Source organism: Pongo abelii, chromosome 3 (genome assembly GCF_028885655.2).
Source record: "Pongo abelii isolate AG06213 chromosome 3, NHGRI_mPonAbe1-v2.0_pri, whole genome shotgun sequence".
NCBI lineage: Eukaryota > Metazoa > Chordata > Mammalia > Primates > Hominidae > Pongo > Pongo abelii.
In genome coordinates this window covers 98,826,502-98,846,960 of record NC_071988.2, presented here as the reverse complement: position 1 = coordinate 98,846,960, position 20,459 = coordinate 98,826,502, and the positions used below count along the sequence as shown (strand labels likewise).

Sequence of the window (20,459 nt, the reverse complement as noted above, 5' to 3'; positions counted from 1 at the left end):
TTCCTCATAGACAGTCACCGCAGCCTCACAGGATGGAAGGGGCTGACGTCCTCTCTGAGATCTTTTATAAGAGCGCTAATTCACTTCACAAGGGTTCTGCCCTCATGACCTAATCACCTCCCAAAGGCCTCACCTGCTAATACCATCACCTTGGGGATTAGGATTTCAACATAGGAATTTTGAGGGGACACAAACATTCAGACCATAGCACACCTAGTCTTTAATGACTAATTAGTCATTTTGTGCCTTTTATTATCTTATTCCATATTATCTAACTCCTCCAGCAGCTTTCCAATTCTATTTTTTTCAGAAGTACAATTCCCTCATATTTCTCAAATGCCTGACAAATTGCACCTGCTGGCACATTTTCTTTTACCAATTTACCATCCATCCCAGTTCACAACAGGTGAAAGTATTAACAATTGCACTACCACCTGTGTCAGGGGCCCTACATGCTCCTTGTAGGACTAGTAATGTGGTTCTCATTGCTAGCTATCTGGCAGGTGATTCAGATTCAGAATCCCTTTGTAACATCTGCTGTCTTGAACAACTTCTATTGCAGGCCAGGTTCCCTGGTAAGCATACTGATAGGGAGATTAGCAAACAGAAAGTTAATCTGGGAGCGTTTGTAGGATTAATACCTGTCGGTAAAGGGGAGGAAGCAGGATTAAGCAGAGGGAGAAGGTGAACATGAGACAGCCACAGCAAAGGCCTCAGTGAGGCTGCAGGAAGTTCTGCAGCTGGGATGGCTGTCAGACTTGGCCCGAGGTGAGAAGGTGGGATAGAATATTTATACCATTGCATCAACCAGCTTTGGATGCAGGCTGCTCCCAGGAAGGGTGCATAACCTTGAGCGAGGGCAATTTTCAGAGCTCCACAGCTACTGCCAGCTGCATGCCTAGCAGCTGAAAGAAAAGTGCTTCATTTCTTAAAGTGGATCTGATGGCCCAGCACAGCCTCCATCACACTGTATCACTTCCCCCCACCTTCACTGTGTTGCCTGGATCACCTCTAGCATAAAGTACTTTCACTCACATCCTTGGATCAAAGTTGGCTTCAACAGAAGCCTAAACTAAAACAGCCTCCCAGGAGGCTAAGCAGTTGTAAAGTAGACAGGTGTAATAGCAATAAGTGTAATAATTACTAATTATCACAGTGATAGGTGACACTTGCTGCATGTTTTACAGGTAGTGATTCACACCCTCATTTTTTTTTTTACCTCTTAAGTGAGGGTGTTAGATTAGATGACTACTAAGATACCTTCCAACTCAAATGTTGTTTTACAATCTCCTTTTCTGTTCAAACTTAACTCACAACATAAGGTCCCACCTCTCATTTCTCTTGGGGCTCTGTGCCTATTGGCAAAGAATGGGATAGGAAATATTTATAAAGATTAGCTTTGCTGTTTTATTTATTTAAAAGGCCATTCATTCTTTTAAGCAGAGACCTGGTGAAGAGCTGGGCCCCTATGCTGAGGTTAAGGGGTTAATAGTGGTCACTGCCTTCCCCGTTCTTCTGAGGTCCTGCAAATTTTGCAGAAGGTGAGGGAGTTGCTCTTAAAGGCGGGGTGTTGGTAACAAACAAAATGCCCCCACAAATTTCCAATGAGTGACAGCATTTGGTGGCTCTGGCCTAGAGATGTGAGAAGCATCCCCTAATGTGCAGGAGAGTCAGGTGCCAGGAATAAAAATGCCCACAGTGTCCTGTTGAGAAGCCACAAGAGGCTATTCCTTGAGTCTTTCCACTTTCCACCTCCTATAAAGGAAAAGCATTATAGGTACATAAAATCATCTGTTGAGGGAGGTTGTGTGAGGAGAAAAAGAAAATGGAGATAATCTAAATTGTAGATGTCTATATATGTGGACAAGACACACGCTTAGTTTTTCCATATTCAGTTCCACACATAATTAGAGGACATTATGAAGACTTGGCTCTCCTCATGAACTTTCCCCCTCCATAAGCTTATGCATGGCTATGAGTCAGAATGTAGCAAATTGTATTTCTTCCAAAATTTCTTAAGGCAAAGGAAGAGATAATCTGTAAAGTAAAAGAGTCCTTTATTCAGTTCTCACTGCTTATTTATTTTGAGTTTAAAATAATAAAGCACATTAATTGGAAAGGACAATAAACATTGATGGTGAGGGTGAAGACAGCAAAGTGAGTGCAGAGAAGCCGCTATCCTGCTCTGAGACCTGGCAAGCATCCTTCTTATAGGGTAATTTAGTTTGTTTTTACAGATCGTATCAATCTGTAAAGTCTATGTTTTAGGGAAGATCACCCAACCAGTAACAAATCCCAGCAGGATAAAAAGGGTGCTAAGATGTAGTTATGTAGTTATGTAATTGTAGATCTAGTTATGTAGAACAAGAGACAAATTTTTAGTAAAGCCTAGATCATAGTTTGGAGAAAATCAGGTTGCTGAAACATTTTCTCTGTTTTTGGAATACATTTGGCCTGCAAAATCATAAATCGTAAAAAATAAATCATAAAAAGTTAGACTGGAATTAAATATTTGACATGCTCTAGAACTTGGTTTGACTTTGCACTTGTGTATTTAATTAAGAGACTAGAGACACATATTAAGATGTTCCAGACCAAGTCCCTAAACATGAGCATTTCCATGACTGAAAGAGAACTCTTTTTACAATTGTCAGTGAATTTAAGGTCTGAGGGGAAGGTGAGTATAGAAAGGATTGTTAATATTTGCTTGAGTTCAGAATTAATATTCAGTTTTAAAGTTTAGGTTTATCAATTTTACATTTTCATCAAGCTCAGCCTACTAATCTTACTCTAATGTTTATATAATATTAATAATCACTTTTACATGCTGTTTAATCAATGTTAATGAACTCCACCCAACGAATAAAACTGTCTTTAAACAATCAGACTAATTTACAAATTTGCTTTAATACATTCTTTTCAAGATTTTAGAATAAATATCTTATTTCATTATTTTCTGGTTATTTCAAATGCTTATGCAAGACAAAATTACAACTGTAACAAGTCTTCCTTACCACGTATGAAAATCTTGTTAATCAAATACATAATATCATACATTTTTCATATTGAGTTTTCTTAAACATTCCAATATACTTAAAATTTATATTAAACTTTTTTGCTTAAACTCACAGTTAAATTAGCGATACACTTCAAACTGAAGTCATGTTTTCCTGAGAGGCCAGATTCTTTTACACTTTATAAATACATGAATTTGATTTATTCCATCATCTGTAAATTTAATTCTGAATGACCTTGGCTTGTAAAGTCACTTCCCCAAATAAGGAGCAGTCATTTACATGGCCAGATGCAGTGGTGGAAATAAAGTGGATGGATCCCAGAGATATTAAGGAGGTGGGGAAATGAAATCACTCTTGGTGAATGATTTAAAGGGGGAGGTTGTTGTTGGTGGGGGGGTCAAGGATGACACAGCAGCTCAATTTTAATGGATGGCAATACCAACATTTGCCTGGACAGGGAGTATTTAGGGGAGGGGAAGCTGTGGGAAGGGTAAGGATGTGAGTTTTAGGACCGGATAGTGCCTTAGCAATTGTCTATATCACTTCTCACCCAAAGGTAAGGGAGTTGAGACTCAGAAATGGAGTGATGTCTTTTTAAGTAAGAAACCTTTTAATAAAATAAGCTTCTTTGATGTTACAGAGCTAGAGAGTGACATCAGGTTTCTCCTAGATTCACTTCCTTTTAGTATTTCTGTCTCAGAAATGGACAGGATGAAGTGGGATCCTGCTAGACATCATTCTCCTTGTCTTGCCAGTCCTAGAACACAAAAAAGCAAATAGGAAAAGCAAATAGAAACTTGCCAGTACTGGAACACTGAGAAGTAAATAGAAAAAGCAAACTCAAAAAAATTGCTTCTAAGATTTTGCTCACAACCTGAGATGATACAAGAAAAGGACTTAAAAACAAAACCAAACCAAACCAAACCTAAGCTTATCAAGCATGTACAGAATATAAACAACAAACAAGTCATCATTTTGCCTTTAGTAAGATGCCACACCAACACACCACCAACTTCCCAGGTTGGATAAGAGGACGGGGCCAGATGTCAACATTGTAAAGCTTGTCCTAAGGTGGCAGGACACAAGGAAGCATTTTTGTTGTTAATTGATGTTGCCTTTAGCATTGCCAAAAACCCCCTCAGATTTTGGCCAAGGCTTTCCCAGTTACACAAATGACTTACATTAAATGGGCTGGATGATCTTATTAGTCCCAGGTCCACACTGAGGTTGCAGTTCTGTTTTGAGGAAACTCCGGGGTGCAAAGCCAGAGCACGTGGACAATGGAGGGCGCCAACAAAGAGTTGGGAGACTTCCTCAATTTTAATCTTCCTTGGAATTTTAGCTTTTGCTAGGAAAATACCTTCGTTCTTTACTTTGTGAAAAAAGAGACTTGGAGGAGACTTCAAGTTCCCTTCCAGTCAGTGGGATTTAGAATTGGCCAGAGTTTCCAGGAATCACAGGCCTTTGTAGAAAGTGGAACTGCCCTACCTGCCTTTCACATGTGCACCACGAGTCGGGGGGACACAGCCCAAGTGACTGGGTGGGCTCCCTGAGGAATCAGCAGGTCCACATTGAAGAGTCTCTGTAAGAAGTACTTAGAAAAAAGTCTCTCTTTCATTAATTTCATAAGGGTAGTGGGATAATAAAAACAGTATACAAATAAGGAGGTTGTAAAAATGTTTGCTTTTAACAAAGAGGGAAAAAATAATAACTCCAGAGACTTAAATCTAGGTTAGATGAATTGTGACAACATGAATCCTGCTAACCCCAGTTTACAACCTCATTGCAATTGCAGTTTTCAGATTCTCATTAACTTCAGTGAAAAGTTCATCTGCCTCTGAGTTATCTTAGGTGGGCGAATGTGGAGAGATGCTTTCATTAAAAAAAAAAAAAAAAAAGATCTGCTGGATATTTCCAAACCGGAACTCATTGAAGTTGCTCCTAGGCAGGGAATTTATAAGTTGAAATTAATGATAAAACATACAAGAATTTCCAAAGCTAAGCAAAATGCCCAGCAAAATTAAAAATGTCCTCTGTCCTTGTGGACACCATGATTGCTTATCAGGGACGTCCACCATTCTGCACTGATAAAAAGTGACCACTGCATGTGAAATAGCTCCTTAATTGAAACTGAGAGTCACTGTGCCTTTCTTTGCTTACTGGTATTTTTAATTTCTAGGAGGTGGGAGGTAGAAAGAGCAGAACATGCAAATAAAGCAAATGGAAAGACACAAAGCTGGGGCTCGTGATTCAGGCAAGAACGCCGTGTGAACTAACCTGCCATTTGTGATAAAGTACTTTAGAAATGTTAATTTTATTACTGAATAATGGGTCTCAGCATGACTGAACTCTCGGCAATTATTTTACATCTAATTTGGGATGATGCATAAAAGAAAATCGAGCACACATTTCTTTAGCTTGGCACCTGGCAGCTGATAATGAACTGGTATAGATTGTCTTGCTCAGAACAATAAAGTCTCTATCTGCTACTAGTTTCAGCTGACATTGGGCTGGTAGCCACGTTTCTTCTATTCCTCTCTTTGGTCCATTCTGGAGGTCATATGATAAGCTGTGTTTGCTGGTTTTAGGTTTCATCTTCCTGGGTCAGTTCTAGGGTACACTGCATTACCATGTTTGATGTTTCCACATTACACCATTCACCACTGGATGCCAGTAGAGCACTGCGGCTTGAAGTCAAAGGGTTGAACATGACAATTTCTAGAAGGCCAGTGGAATGGCATCAGAAATTGAACATTCCTAATTTCCTGGCATTTATGAATCCCAGTAATGACCCCAAGTTAGCTGATTTGAAAATGATTTTATTCTTAGTTCCATAAGGGCTAGATGTTATTTTCATCTGAACATTTAGAATAATGAGATTCAGATAATTTAATATGTTAATGAATCATAGCAGAACCAAATTTTGATTCAAAGTCTTCTAACTTCTACTTCTTTTCCTTCTCCTTAGCTTGGGGGAAGACCTAACTTGAAGAATGAGGGCTTACCTGTGAAAATTGATTGTATATTGTCTTTTGGCAGTGAGGAGGTAGGGAGAAATGTAAAAGACAAAATATAAGGGAAAAAAGCTTCTCAGTATTAGTTGCATATAAATCATTGTTTCTTGTTGAAATGTAGGTTCTGATTCCGATTCTCAAATGTTGCTGGTTGGGAGGCCGTACTTTAAGAGTGAAGACCGTGGAGTCCTGAGTCTGGGCACCGATAGAAAAGAATCACCTGATTTCCTTGTCTGCAATCCCTGGGAAACACTCTTCAGGGTCTGACAGAATGGAAAAGGAAGCGGGGAATCCGGTCCAGCGTTAATGTCACCGCCCTCACTGCCCTCTTCAATTTGAACATGGTATTTCTTGCAGTAGCCACCAGAGGGTGCTAAAGAGCCTCCTTGAAACGGCTGCAGAGCCCTGTGAGGTTACCAGACTGTTTCCACAAGACCTGTCTCGGGCTGGTCTTGGGGTTTGTGGGGAGGACAGTTTGTTCAGGAGTGGATAAGGAACAGAAGGGCCCCAAGACCACAGGATGTGTCAGAGACAGAGCTGAGGCCCTCGCTGGGACTACCACTCAGAGATAAGCACAAGAATCAGGCCAAGGAGGCATCATTTGGGATCTTCATTCCTCTCGCCCCGCTTTGAGGGCAAAGGGTGTTAGTACACTTAAGGATGTTGTCCACTTAATAGAGAGAAAGGGCTAGATCAGGGATTTTCCCCTGGGGCTTCCAGCCCCACTCAAGTTAAGGGATATAATGAGATATTTATTTGATCTTTAGATTTCAAATGGAGAGGCTGTTATCCAGATTTAAAAAAAAAATTGCTTGAAAATAAAATTGATTGCCTGCCATAAGATAAGCAATTTTTTAAATAGTAGAATATGTGATAAAAATACACATCTTTAGCCTTCATTAACTTTTATTAAAAATTATAACAATTCATATTTGGCATAGCCATCAGTTGTACATGTAAAGTAATAAATGAGATCATGGTATTTGGAGTCGGTCTGTGGGATTCAAATATCAGAACTGACATTCATTAGCTGGGTGATACTGGGCAAATTAATTTACCTCTCTGAACCTTAGTTTCCTCATCTAACCTCTTCTGAATGGATTTGGCCAATGATGGGAGTCAGGGGGATGGAAAGCATGAATAGGAAATTGTAAGGTGGGAGGATGTAGAGGTAGAGACACTTATTTCCTCCAACCCTGTTCACACTCAGTTCTGGTCATGGCTGATGACTTGCTCGATTTGATAATGAATTTAATAATGTCAGCACTCTCGGATGCACAATAGTAGTTATAAAAATGTGGTTAGGTCCCACTCTCTCTTAGATAATATAGTAAAAAAATTATTTCCGGCCGGGCGCGGTGGCTCACGCCTGTAATCCCAGAACTTTGGGAGGCCTGGGCGAGCGGATCACGAAGTCAGGAGATCAAGACCATCCTGGCTAACACGGTGAAATCCCGTCTCTACAAAAAAATACAGAAAAGTTAGCCGGCCGTGGTGGCGGACGCCTGTAGTCCCAGCTACTCAGGAGGCTGAGGCAGGAGAATGGCGTGAACCTGGGAGGTGGAGCTTGTGGTGAGCCGAGATCGCGCCACTGCACTACAGCCTGGGCGACAGAGCGAGACTCCGTCTCAAAAAAAAAAAAAAATCCTAAATATTCCAAACAACTTACATGCTGTTACAGTGTTTAAGCTATTTAATCAGTCCAGATGAGACTTGATGGCATCTTGGCCGATGACTCATTCAATGACTACGGCTCCTGTCGGGCAATCTGGCTTCCAAACTGCAAGTCTACAACAGCCTTCCATAAAGCCATTTCCTCACCTTTCTTCTTCAGGCCTCGGAGTGGCTACTGGTCCCTGAGTGCCTCAACATTCCATTAACCCTGCCCACATCTTTGAAATAGTTTCCTTCATTGCATTATCTTCAAAGTTCCAGTTATGCATGCCTTCTATTTCCTATTGGTACCCTAAATGACATGGCATATAAGAATTTAATAAATATCAGTCACTTTAAATTTATGTTGAGAATGGATTCATATAGATTTAGCATTTTCCAGCAATATATGCTAGTGTCATAATGTCATGACATACTTTTAGTGGAGTTTCGCTTGGAGAGCTCAATGTTATATTAAATTTCAATGACAATTATCAATTAATTCAAACCCTCCAGCATGCTCAGATGCACATGATAGTTATAAAAATGTGGTTAGGTCCTACTCTTTCCTAGCCATGCATTCTAGATAATATAGTAAAAAAAAATTTCCTAAATATTCCAGACAAATTACAGGCTGTACAAGATGCTTTTCATTCTGCACAAGAGTTGCTTATTGAGTATGTGGGACACCATGTGGGTTGCAAAGAAATAAAAGTCTGACTTACTGTCTCCAAGAAATTTTCAATCCAGTTATAAAAATAAGACAAATATGAAAAGTTATTTTCTTGAAGTATCTTAAATAGTAATAAATGAGACAGTTATAAGATATTCATTTATTCACTCATATATTTATCCAAAAAATACTTGAACTCCCACCATCAAAAAATACTATGAACTCCCGCCATAATCAATGCTAAGGATCTGAGGGTGAGCAAAACCAGGCACAGTTCTGGCCCTTATGAAGTTAATATCCTAATTGGAGACGGACGACCGATAGTCACACTAACAATGGTATTATTAGTGACTGAGGTAAGTGCTTTCAAGGAAAAGAAAGATTTACCTGACAGCTTATCACAAGGAGATTAACCTAGGCACGGAAGGCTGTCCTGAGGAAGGACCATTGAGCTTGGAACTGGAAGAAGTGTGACATTGTCAGACTTGCATTTTGAATGGATCACCTTAGCTGCTTTACGGAGGGATGTCGGGGGGGATGTAGGGGAGGGTAGCTAGTTTTTAAGCTATTTAATCAGTCCAGGTGAGACTTGATGGCATCTTGGTTGGCATAGGGAGGTAGTAAAGATGGGGAGTTGTGTACAAATTAGGAAGATATTTAGGGAAATGGATCAATGATGTTTTGCTATGGATTGGATACAGAACTGGTGGTGATAGAAAATAAATTTTGAAACGAGTCCTAGTTTTCCATCTTGCATAATGAAATAAATTGTGGAGCTTTCACAGATGTAGGAAATATTGGAATTGGACCAGATGGGAATTGGATCAGGAATTTTGGTCCTTGACATTGAGTTTGAGGTACCTTCGCAAAATCCAAAGTGGAAATATAGCAGAGTCATTTGGATGGAATGGGATAGAGCTCCTTCCCACCCACCCAGAAGGTGGGGGCAAGTAAGACAGATTTCTAATGTAGATACACAGATCTTAAACAAACACATGAAAACTATTCAGCATTATTAGCCATTAGAGAAATACAGATTAGGACCACAAGAGATTAAACACCTACTAAAATGTCTAAAATTTAAAAGACTGATAATACCAAGGGCTGGTGAAGATGTGAAGCAACTGGAACTCTCACATATTGCTGATGGGAATGCAAAATGGTACATTTACTTTGGAAAACAGTTTAGCAGCTTCTTATAAAGTTAAACATCCACCTGCCACATGACCCAGCATGTCCACTTGCAGGTATTAATCCAAGAGAAACCAAAACGTATGTTCCCACAAAGACTTGTAGTAAATGTTAACAGCAGTTTTAATCATAATATCCCCAAAGTGGAAACAACTCAAAGGTCCATCAACTGGTAAATGAATAAACAAGTTGTGGTATATCCATACAATGAAATAATACTAACAACAAGGAAGAAGCTAGTAATACATTCAACAAGATGATGAATCTCAAAACCATTATGCAAAGCGAAAGCAGCCAGACAAAAGGCTGTACCATTTATATGACAGGCTGGAAAAGGCAAAAGTATAGTAACAGAACAGGGGCTGGGGCTGTTCCCGCTAACTCACTGAATCGAACACTTAGACAGGGTCAATTTTACCGTCTGTAAACTATAACTTAATTAACCTGACATAAGAAAAGCGAGCTCCCTTGATGACTTTAATATTCTGTGCTGGCTGAACTATGCATTCCAATTTTAGAACACTGAAATCACCTGGAGGTTTTGGGAGAGGTTTTTTCCTTTTTTTTTTTTTTTTTTTTTTTTTTGCCTCAAGTGTTTACTGACACCAACCAAATCTCCAATTCTGTCATTCTCTTACACCAACTGGGTATCCAGCAATTCAATTCAGTTACAATACTATCTGTACTTAGTGTAGACCCCACAGGTTAAAGGCTCAGTCCCACAGATGCCAGCTGCACATGGGGTGTCCAGGCTACCCTCCTTTCTGCCTAGCCAACCACAAACTTAAGGGTTCCTAGGTCACCCTCCTCAGGTTTGATAATTTGCTATAATGATTCCCAGAACCCAGGAAAGTAGTACTATTTCCAGGGTATTATAAAAGATACAACTCAGGAACAGACAAATGGAAGAGATGCACAGGGCAGGGTGAGGAGAGAGGAGCACAGAGCTTCCATGCCTGCTCCAGCGCACCACCGCACCCCTACCTCGATGTTCTGGAAGTTCTCTGAATCTTATTGTTTAGGGGTTTTTATATCAGTTTTCATTACATAGGCATGATTGATTAAATCATTGTCCATTGGTAATAAACTCAATTTCTAGCCCCTTTCCCCTCCCTAGAGGTGGTGGGGAGGGTGGGCCAAAAGGTCCAACCCTCTAATCACATGGTTGGTTCTTCTGCCTGCCAACCCCCATCCTAAGGCTATCCCAGGACCTGCCAATAGTCACCTCATTGCCACAAACTCAGATATGGTTAAAAGGGGCTCATTGTGAATAACGAGACACTCACATCACTCAGGGAATTCCAAGCGTTTTAGGAGCTCCGTACTAAGAACCTAGGACAAAGACCAAATATAGTTATCTCTTGGTATCCTCAGGGGATTGGTTCCAGCCCCTCCCTCAAAACCCCAGTGGACACCAAAATCTGAGAATACTCAAGTCCCTTATATAAAAGAACAGTATTTGCATATGACCTATGCACACTCTGCTGTATACTGTACTTTAAATCATCTTTAAATTACAATATAAATTCTATGTAAATAGTTGTTATGCTGTATTTTTAGAATGTATTTTTTTAATTGTTGTATTGTTATTTTGGTGGATTTTTTTCCCCTCAAAGTAAGGCCAAGGCTGAGCCCTTCTGTTGGAGAAGCAGAATCTTTTCTTCCTTGGCCTCTGCTGGTTGGGTGGATGGGTTTGAGCAGCACTATTGATGGGTTTGTTATAGGTCCCCTGCATTCTGCTACTAGGAGATCCCTGTGCTGCTTGGCCTGTGTAGCTCCTTCATTCAGTTTCTCAGCATTGAACATCCTGTTTTGGTCAGCATTACCTTGTATTTTCCATTCAACTCTATTTTACTTTGATTTTTGATTAATTTGTGTGTGTGTGTGTGCGTGTGTGTGTGTTTATAGTCATTTATCACCTGAACACTGCCTTACTGTTTCACAAGTGTTTCTTTTCAGACCCAAACCCACTCAGATCTGCAATAGCCCGCCTTTCCTCAGACACACCAGGAAATGGTTCACAAATTTCCTGCATCTATGAGTTCAGCTCTCTGTCTCAGATTAGGCTGAACATCCCCAAATCCACTCCGACTTTTGAGGAATGCGTGCCTGTGTGGTAAGAAAAGCGAGTTTAGAAACCCTCACTGGCCCTGCTTTTGTCTCGCTTTCCACATTGGCCCACTGCCTTCACGCCACCTACCAGCTGCCCAGATCCCCCTGGGATTGGACAACACAGGAGGAACGTCTCAATCCAGCGGGAGCCTGAACATCCTGGAGCTCCCACCCTTCCCCTGGCTTTGATTGGCCCTGAAAAGGATGGTGGCCAAAGAGGTTGAAGTAAGAAATATGTTTAGGAAAGGAAAAACTTGAGGCAGTCTAGTGAAGTGATTAACAACATTTGCTTAGGAGTCAGATGGCCCCGGGTTTGAATTCTGATTTGTCTTTTGCTAGTTATATGATTTGGGGCAAGTACATGCCTCAGTTTCTCCTGATGATACCAACCTTCTATAGAGTCAGCACAGTACAATAGTTAGACACATGGATTCTGGTTCCACACTGGCTGAATTTGAATGCTGGCTTGTCATTTAGTAGCTGCAGCCTTGACCTCCTGGGCTCAAGCAAGCCTCTCTCCTCAGCCTCCTGAGTAGCTGGGACTACAGGTGCACACCTCCATGCCCAGCTAGTTTTTATTTCTGTTGAGATGGAGTCTCATGAGCAAATGTCTTAACCACTGTGTCCCAAGGGGGGGTGATAACAGTAGATGCTTTATGTGAAATAGTGGTATTTCTTATTTGAGACTTCTGAATATTTGTCTAACTACCAAAGGAGACCAAAATCAAATTAAAGAATGAAGTGACTCCTGATCTCTAAACACTGGAATCTGAAAAACGCTACAAGGCAGGATCTTGATGACATTTTATCAGCCCTTTATGTGCGTGTGTGTGTATTTGTAATTTAAAAGACACTGAATTGTAGACAACAGAAAATATAGTAATTACAGGTGCTTTTAATTTTCTCCCAAGAAAATATTTAATAACATAAAAATAAATTTAAAAATAAAAAGAAAAGTGAAAGAGAGAGTCAGAGATAGCTTAAAACCTGGGTGAACTGGGAGCAGACCCCCCAAAGCAGTTGGTAAGCAGTAGGGGGGTGGGGTGGGGAGAGGAACACACAGTGGGGCTCAGTGGTGTGGTGGGTAGGATATCCAGGCTGATGCCAGGGGCAGATGGGGACCAGAGTTCAAGTGTCTTCTTTGTCTGTTGGTCAAACTCAATGCAAAACTGTCAAATGAAACATTAGTGACTTTAAGAGTCAATATGACACAGTGAAAATGGGTTTGATAAGTGTTTGAAGTCTGGAGGAAATCACGGTTAGTATGCGGTAGGTAACATTAGGGGGAAGAGGCCCTCATAGCCAAGTATTTCCCACTGTGTTAATATCAGGAATAACTTCACTCATCCTTTGCCAAATGATTTTAGATAATCTGTAAAAGGCAAATGAGATACAAAGAAAAATTAACCTCATAAAATCCTACTTTAAGAATCAGGAATGTCTACGTTTGAGTATATGCTCTTGTTAACAATGAATTGCTCACAGCCTGGACAACATGGTGAAACTCCGTCTCTACAAAAAAACACAAAAATTAGCTGGGTGTGGTGGTGTGTGCCTGTAGTCCCAGCTACTAGGGTGTCTGAGGTGGGAGAATTGCTTGAGCCCAGGAGGTTGAGGCTGCAGTGAGCTGTGATTATGCTACTGCACTCTAGCCTGAGCGACATAGTGAGACTCTGTCTCAAAAAAAAAAAAAAAAAAAAAAAAAGAAGAAATTGCTCATAATTAAGGAAAATGTTTGCTCAACTTTATTGAATGTCATTAGATTTATAGGAATCATTAAAGAATTTGATACCAGAGTCCCCCCCCCGGCCCCCCACAAAAAAAAAGTCAGTGAAAAAGATGTCAGTGAAAGAAGTTTGTCAAGGCAAATGTGTGAAAGAATACATGTGTACATCACCCTTTAAATGCTTTTCCTGAGTATTCTGTGGAGTCTGGGGATCTTCGAATGCTATTAATCTTAGACAGTAAATTTTATAAAGAAATTCTTTAAAAGTAGGATTCAATTCTCCTCCATAGTGAGTTTTTAGGCAGAGGATATCTACTACGTGGATTCCTTTGCCTCTTGACAGGCTCAAGTTCCATCTGCCTCCCAGGCAGCTTTTTGAGTCTTTCATGGAAGCCTGCTTTTAATATATGCCATAATTTTCGTCTTAATTCAAGCCACATGTTCAAATTTGAGGCTTAAATTCTCATTCCACTGTTTTCTAAGAAATTTTAAACATTAAACAACAAGTATATAATCAAAATAATCCTGTATTACTTATAACTGAATAACTATTTTCAAAGAAACTTTCCTCCCTAATGAATAAGAATGCAATCTCCAAGTGTATATAGGGTGCTGTGAGTGAAGAAGCTTGAGTTTGCCCCATCAGCTTCTGCAAGGTTATTTTTACATATAGTCTCATGCTTATTTGTATGGGGAAGTTCTTTTTCCTGGAAAAGATTTAACTAAGCACAAAACTAAAATCCAGAGCAGGGATAAGGGAAGAATGCAGGTGTTCTTAGCGGAAATATCGGCATCAGGGAATCTTTCTCTTAAACGCTGGAACTCTTAGAGTTGAAGAACTTCTTCTGTGAAGCAGAAACAAAAACAAAATTGTCATGTTTAGAGACACACAAGAAACTGTGGCTTTCCTCTGGAGATACCGGGTAAGGACCGTCATGTATACTGGCTTCTAGTTTGGTTTACTGAGCTGCTGAAATGAGCTACCCCTACTCCATCTGATAAGCAATAACGGTGAAAAACACACATTTGTCTTAGGAACTTCTCATAAATTCAAACTAGTCCGTATTTTGACTGCCCAGGAAAGGGAAACTCTTCAGTACAAGTTGGAATCTGAAACCCCTTGTTATGCCTAACTTACTTTCTCAATATTTCCATTATTCTTTGTATCCATTCAGCTTGAGGGTCCACACACACAATTGACTTGTTCTTCTTCCAGACTCTGGGGGAAAATAAAAATTAAATAATTCAGTCTTACATTTTAGTCAATCCTATACTTTTAATAAAGAAAAGAGTTGGGTACAAAAATAATTATTCCTAGATGAAGTGAAATTGGAGCTGGGCAGTTTGGAATCTGGAATAGGTGATTGGTAGCATGGGGTCAGAGGAATAAGAAAACAACCATTTGTGGACCAGTATATGTGAGCTGGTGGGGTTGAATCCAAAGCTGAGAGGGCTTCACATGTCAGAGTTTAGTGTTTTGTTGATAACCTTTACGTGTATTGGAGAACAACCAAATAACTGACTCCAAGATTGGCTCACTTCTAAAGTTATATCACAATATCTTTAAAATGTGCTTATCTGTTGCACTGCATTTGGGAGAACAAAATAAGCTATAGAAAACACTCTCTTGAGAACCTGAATTCCACTGAAAAAAAAAATTCAGTGCAATTTCACATGGCAGGCATGCTGCAGAGCAGATTGCTTGGAGTGACATCTGCATTTTGTCGAATTACCACTTAGCAAGAATTTTCCTGCTCTAAGATATTAAGCAATAGCAAAAGTGGCAATGATAATTAATAGCTAATATTTATCAGGTACTTATAACGCACCAGACACTATGCTTAGCAGGTAACATGGATTATTTCAATTCATCTCACAAAAATCCTTTGCTGGAGAAACTATTATCTCATTACCTTCTGATGATGAATTTAGGCGAATTTAAATAACTTGTTCAAGATTGCACAACAAATACATGATACGGCAGGATTCAAATGAAGATTATCTGACTCCAGAGCCCACATTTTTCTTCACTGTTTTTCATGAGCATGACCTGAGTGGTTACCAAGTGCCAGACATAGTGTTAAATGCTTTATCTGCAGTGGAAAAGTGAGGTCTCCCAGACAGCAGAAAACTGGGAGACTCTACCCTCTACTGGTGTGAACTCAAACAAAACACAATTTCCTTATATGTCATTTATCTTAGTTATAAAATGACAAACAGCCAGCAGCATGGTAGCTTATGCCTATAATCCCAGCACTTTGGTAGGCTGAGGTGGGCGGATTGCTTGAGGCCAGGAGTTCGAGACTAGCCTGGGCAACTTAATGAGCCCTCATCTCTACAGAAATAATAATAAAAAAAAAACTAGCTGGGCATGGTGGTGTGCACCTGTAGTCCCAGCTACTTGGGAGGCTGAGGAGGGAGGCTTGCTTGAACCCAGGAGGTCGAGGCTGCAGTGAGCCATTATTGTGCCACTGCACTCCAGCCTGGACAGCAGAGTGAGATCCTGTCTCAAAAAATGAACAAACAAACAAAAAAAACCCAAAACACACAAAAAAACCCCACAAAAACCCCAAAACAAAAAAGACAAACAGCAAGGATCTATCCATCTAACTCTGAAACTGCACCTTTGCACATGAATCTTAGAGAGGTCACAGGGCATGGAGCAGTTGGGTTTTCAGACAGACACTTCCAATTGGGTTTCTGAGTTCATGATGGAAAGACAGATTTCTGATCATCTGGACTCACGGTATTTTCACCTCTGACTGGCATGAATTTCTCACAATAATCTGAAGCTCTCATTTCTGTATCTGGTTAAAATTCAGAAATGCAGAATTTGATGAAAAGATATAAAATCAGATTTTTGTCATTTCAAAACAATCAAAGTTAAAGCAGAGAAAATTAAGGTGCATTACCTTCCTTGGTTGACAGGCAAGAGACTTGAGTCATGACAGAGGAAATGGAATCAAAAGAAAGGGGTCCCGGTTTCCTAAACAGCCAGGGGCACTGCTCCCAAGTAGGGCATGGCTAACCTTCACATCTCTGAGTTGTGAAGGTAATAATTGTAGTTTAGTTAGACATCATTGTTAAAGACATTAGTGAAATGCCTTTTTAGTGAAACATTACCATATGCACTTTTGATATCCCATATTTTGACTGGTCCAAGGCCCCAAGCACTGGTAACAAAATGTGACAAAGAGGAAGTAGCTGCTTACAAACATTGCAAAATCTAAAGAAGTCCATAGGAAGAGCCGCTAATGAACGCCAAGTCAGGGATGCCCTGAGAAAGATGCTGTGCCTAATACTTCAAGGTGTCGCAAAGAAGAGGCTTTGGAATGGGGAAAATGTGAATGGAATCCTGGCTAATGCACTTTCTTTCTTTCTTTCTTTCTTTTTTTGAGATGGAGTTTCGCTCTTGTTGCCCGGGCTGGAGTGCAATGGCGTGATCTCAGCTCACTGCAACCTCCGCCTCCTGGGTTCAAGCGATTCTCCTGCCTCAGCCTCCCAAGTGGCTGGGATTACAGGCATGAGCCACCACACCCGGCTAATTTTGTATTTTTAGTAGAGACGGGGTTTCTCCATATTGGTCAGGCTGGTCTCGAACTCCTGACCCCAGGTGATCAGCCCTCCTCGGCCTCCTAAAGTGCTGGGATTACAGGCGTGAGCCACCACCCCCGGCCGCTAATGCACTTTCTAGTCCTTTCTGATGGTGTGTCTCAGGCAGTTAGTTAACCTTCCTAAGCCTCAGACTGTAAGGAACAAGACTTACCTTAATAAACTGGTTGAATAAATAAAATGAGTATGTGCATGTAAAGCACTTAGCTCAGGGCTGCTGCAAACTAAGCTCTTAATTATTAACAATTTTCATTATTAGTTTGAGAATTTTTAGCAACACTCAAGTAAATCTCTTCGACATTCTTGAGTAAGACTACTGTATGGTAACATTTGATCTGATTTCATCGGGAGAAAGAAATCTTATTTATTTTTGTCTTGAAACTTACATGATTTCTTTTCTTGGACAACCATTCCCACGGGGCAAGATTTGAATTCGATCAATGAAGCGGCTAGGGATAAAGACTGAGCTCTCTTGGACACATCTACACCTCAAGTTTGTGTAATAGACCTCCAGAACACCTGTAAACACAGAATCAGTTATTTTAATCCATTGGCATGTAATTCATAACTAGAATTTATTACTAATCTTTCATATTGTGCATCTGAAGATTTAAAAGTTTCAAGTCAGTGCTTCCACCCATATGTCTTTAGTTTGTATATTTCTGCTTGTCTTGGCTTGAGTATTTTCAAATGTTTTCTACCAAAACTTTAAAAATAAAGTTAGCTTTTAGGCCAGGCACAGTGGCTTACACCTGTAATCCCAGCACTTTGGGAGGCCAAGGTGGGAGGATTGGTTGAACCCAGGAGTTTGAGACCAGCCTGGGCAACAAATGGAGACCCTATCTCAAAGAGCAAACAAACAAAGCAAAAAGAAAACAAAACAAAAATTAGCTTTCAAAAAAACACGGCACTTTTTGAAATCTGTGATAGTGTTATATTTGCACTCAGGTGATAGTCCACATAATAAAATTTGAGAACAGCCTCTGTAGGGACTTACGACTCAGTTATAATTAATGCAATATAAAACCAATGGATTATCTTCACTCCCAACACATAAAAACCGAGGACATGACCTGGCTCTAGAGTCCTGGGAGCAATAACATGCTGGAACAGAGTTTTCTCTATCAGACTCTCTGCCATCCTCCCCTTTCCTCTCAGAAAATGTCACAAATATTTTTATTTAATATGTTGGTCCTCTGTCTGGGTTGCAAATCATTACAAAACAAAAGGCGATCATAAAAATTCAAAAGTCTTTTTATTTAACAAAAGCAATTAATACTGGATGGGTACCATTAGTACCCATCTCATGAATTTTAATGAGATCTAATGAAATCTAAGCAAAAGACATTTATCAGATCTTTTCCATCCAGCCTACTACTGTGCTTGACATACATTTATAAATAAAAAGGCTCAGCTCTCAAGATGTGTACAAGTTAGTAGGGGAAACAAGCAAACAAAAACTAAAATACCACAGAAGGTTGTATTACGCTCAAAATCTAACGTGCGTGCTGAAAACAGAAGATGTACTAAGAGCTACCTCTGCTGGGAGCCATGGGAAAGCCCCGTGGAGAATGCAAGAAATTAGGGTTTTGAAGAGTGAAAATAACATGTAAAGCAAAATTAAAACTGGGGGCGAAACCTCCTCTGTGTTTTAAGAACAAAAATTTGATCTAAATCTGAGCAGAAGGCTTCTTTCTGCACATGTATCCATTCCTTCAGCCACATAAAACCTTACTACTTCAACTGGATATTTATCTATTGACACAAAGATAGCTGCCCCACTTAGACATGGAAGTCTGCTTCTTTGCAGAATGTGTGTAAATACCCCTGGTGTACTGACAGTGGTGTACTTGATGTCAGCTCTAACCATTTGGAATTACATGAAGCATGTTCACTGCAAGAGACCGGTAGAGTTCAATAATCTTTAAACCCTATATAGAGTTTGGTCAGAGTGGGTAACATTGAGAGGGAGAATAAAGAAGAGCTACATGTAAAGAATTATATATAGCAGGAGCTGAATCTGAAAAAGGCCGGGAATATACAAGCCTAATATAATTCACATGAATATTGGACTTCTGGTATCTCTTTTTTCTATAAATAAAACTCTTAACAATATAAATACTTCCAGGTTTGAAGAGTTAAATTCCTAAACACCTTGCTTTGAGAAATCTAGAAGGAACAGAGCAGTTTTTTCCCCCTTTAGTCAGACTTCCCTGCGGTTTTTAATCGAAAGAAAATTGAAGTGGTTAAAGACTATTTCTGTTCAACAAACACTGAAACGTTAAGTGAAAGTTCTCACCTTGGACTGGAGAGAGGCTGCTGACCAGCAGCATGAGAAGCAGAGATGTTGAGATGAACTTCATTCTGTCTGGAGGTAGAGTTCAGATTTGAGCTCTGAGTCCAGGCTGTGAGTTTGCAGTACCAGAGACTCCTATTTATTTATACCAGTAAGGGCCCTCCCACTGCCTTTGTCTCCAGTAGGTCAGCTGCATCATCAGTTTTAAAAGCCCCCAAATATTGCTGAGCTTGCTTTTTTAAAACTTCTCTTGCAAACTTTATAAATTTGTTTCAGAGCACTATAATAAAATATTTCTTGCAAACGTGGACTATAAGTGCCAGAGACGCTGGAGAAATCTGAGGGTGGGGAGAAAGGAAAATCTATCAGCTTGGAAGCTCCGAAGCACTGTCTTTAGTAGCGCTATTGGTGATGGTGGCTTTGATTGCTTCTCTCGGTGGAGGGTGAGCCAGGTTTCTCAGTGGCATTAGATATATACTCCATGACACTGGGGACTCCGTCGAGGACATCACATCCCTAGCATGTGGAAGGGATTCCGGCCTTTGGTAGGTGCTCAGTAAATATTTGCACAGCAAATGAATGCCTCTTTATATACAGATCCTAACGCTGATTATGCTATTGGTTTTCCTACCAGTCTTTTCCATCTCTTATTTTACTATCTGAAATATATGATTACTTATATAATCTGATCATCATGGAATTCTTAGAAGGGGGCAGTAGGCATCCCCTGCTTTGTGTGCCTGTGTCTGCATGAAGGGAGGGAGACAACAGCTTTGAGGTAGAGAATCTCTCTGGCTGTCGTGTGCAAGTCCATGAGCTCGAGAACCATGTGGCAGGGGAGGGAGTCATTGGAACTACATTATAGGGTGAACCCCATATTACAGTCTGTTTGACATAAGCATTATGTGAAGTTTGGTTTTGATCCCACCAACTAGTCCATGGGGACGATCAGCCCACAGCCTATCCCATTTTCTAGGAGCTCTTTGATTAAAAAAAAACAGTATGTTGACAGTGGCTAGTCTGGCCTAGAGTACCACTGAACTGCCCTGGAAGTGGACAAGGATGATGTATCAAACCAGACCCACTGATCTGCTAAGAAATCAGAGGTTTGGGCTTCCTGGAGCGATTTCCTAAACAATTTGGTTTTTGCTAATCAATTAGCATT

General features: G+C 40.2%; 1 protein-coding gene across 1 annotated transcript; it reads right to left on the bottom strand.

The window, feature by feature from the left end:
• Window positions 1-13,382: 13,382 nt before the first annotated feature.
• On the bottom strand, window positions 13,383-19,474 carry CXCL13 (C-X-C motif chemokine ligand 13). The gene is made up of 4 exons (XM_002814904.5): window positions 19,298-19,474; window positions 17,385-17,517; window positions 14,525-14,605; window positions 13,383-14,231 (listed from the first exon to the last, which is right to left on the bottom strand). The coding sequence occupies exons 1-4, from the start codon at window positions 19,359-19,361 to the stop codon at window positions 14,180-14,182; spliced, it is 330 nt and encodes a 109-aa protein (XP_002814950.1). The 5' UTR covers window positions 19,362-19,474; the 3' UTR covers window positions 13,383-14,179.
• Window positions 19,475-20,459: the final 985 nt, after the last annotated feature.

Excerpts from the sequence above, each read along its gene's own strand:
- CXCL13 (XM_002814904.5), bottom strand. The coding sequence starts at position 19,361 with ATGAAGTTCATCTCAACATCTCTGCTTCTCATGCTGCTGGTCAGCAGC. Across the intron at positions 14,606-17,384 it reads TGTCCAAGAAAAGAAATCAT|AGTCTGGAAGAAGAACAAGT; the intron begins GTAAGTTTCAAG and ends ATTTTCCCCCAG. Across the intron at positions 14,232-14,524 it reads ATAATGGAAATATTGAGAAA|AAGAAGTTCTTCAACTCTAA; the intron begins GTAAGTTAGGCA and ends TCTGCTTCACAG.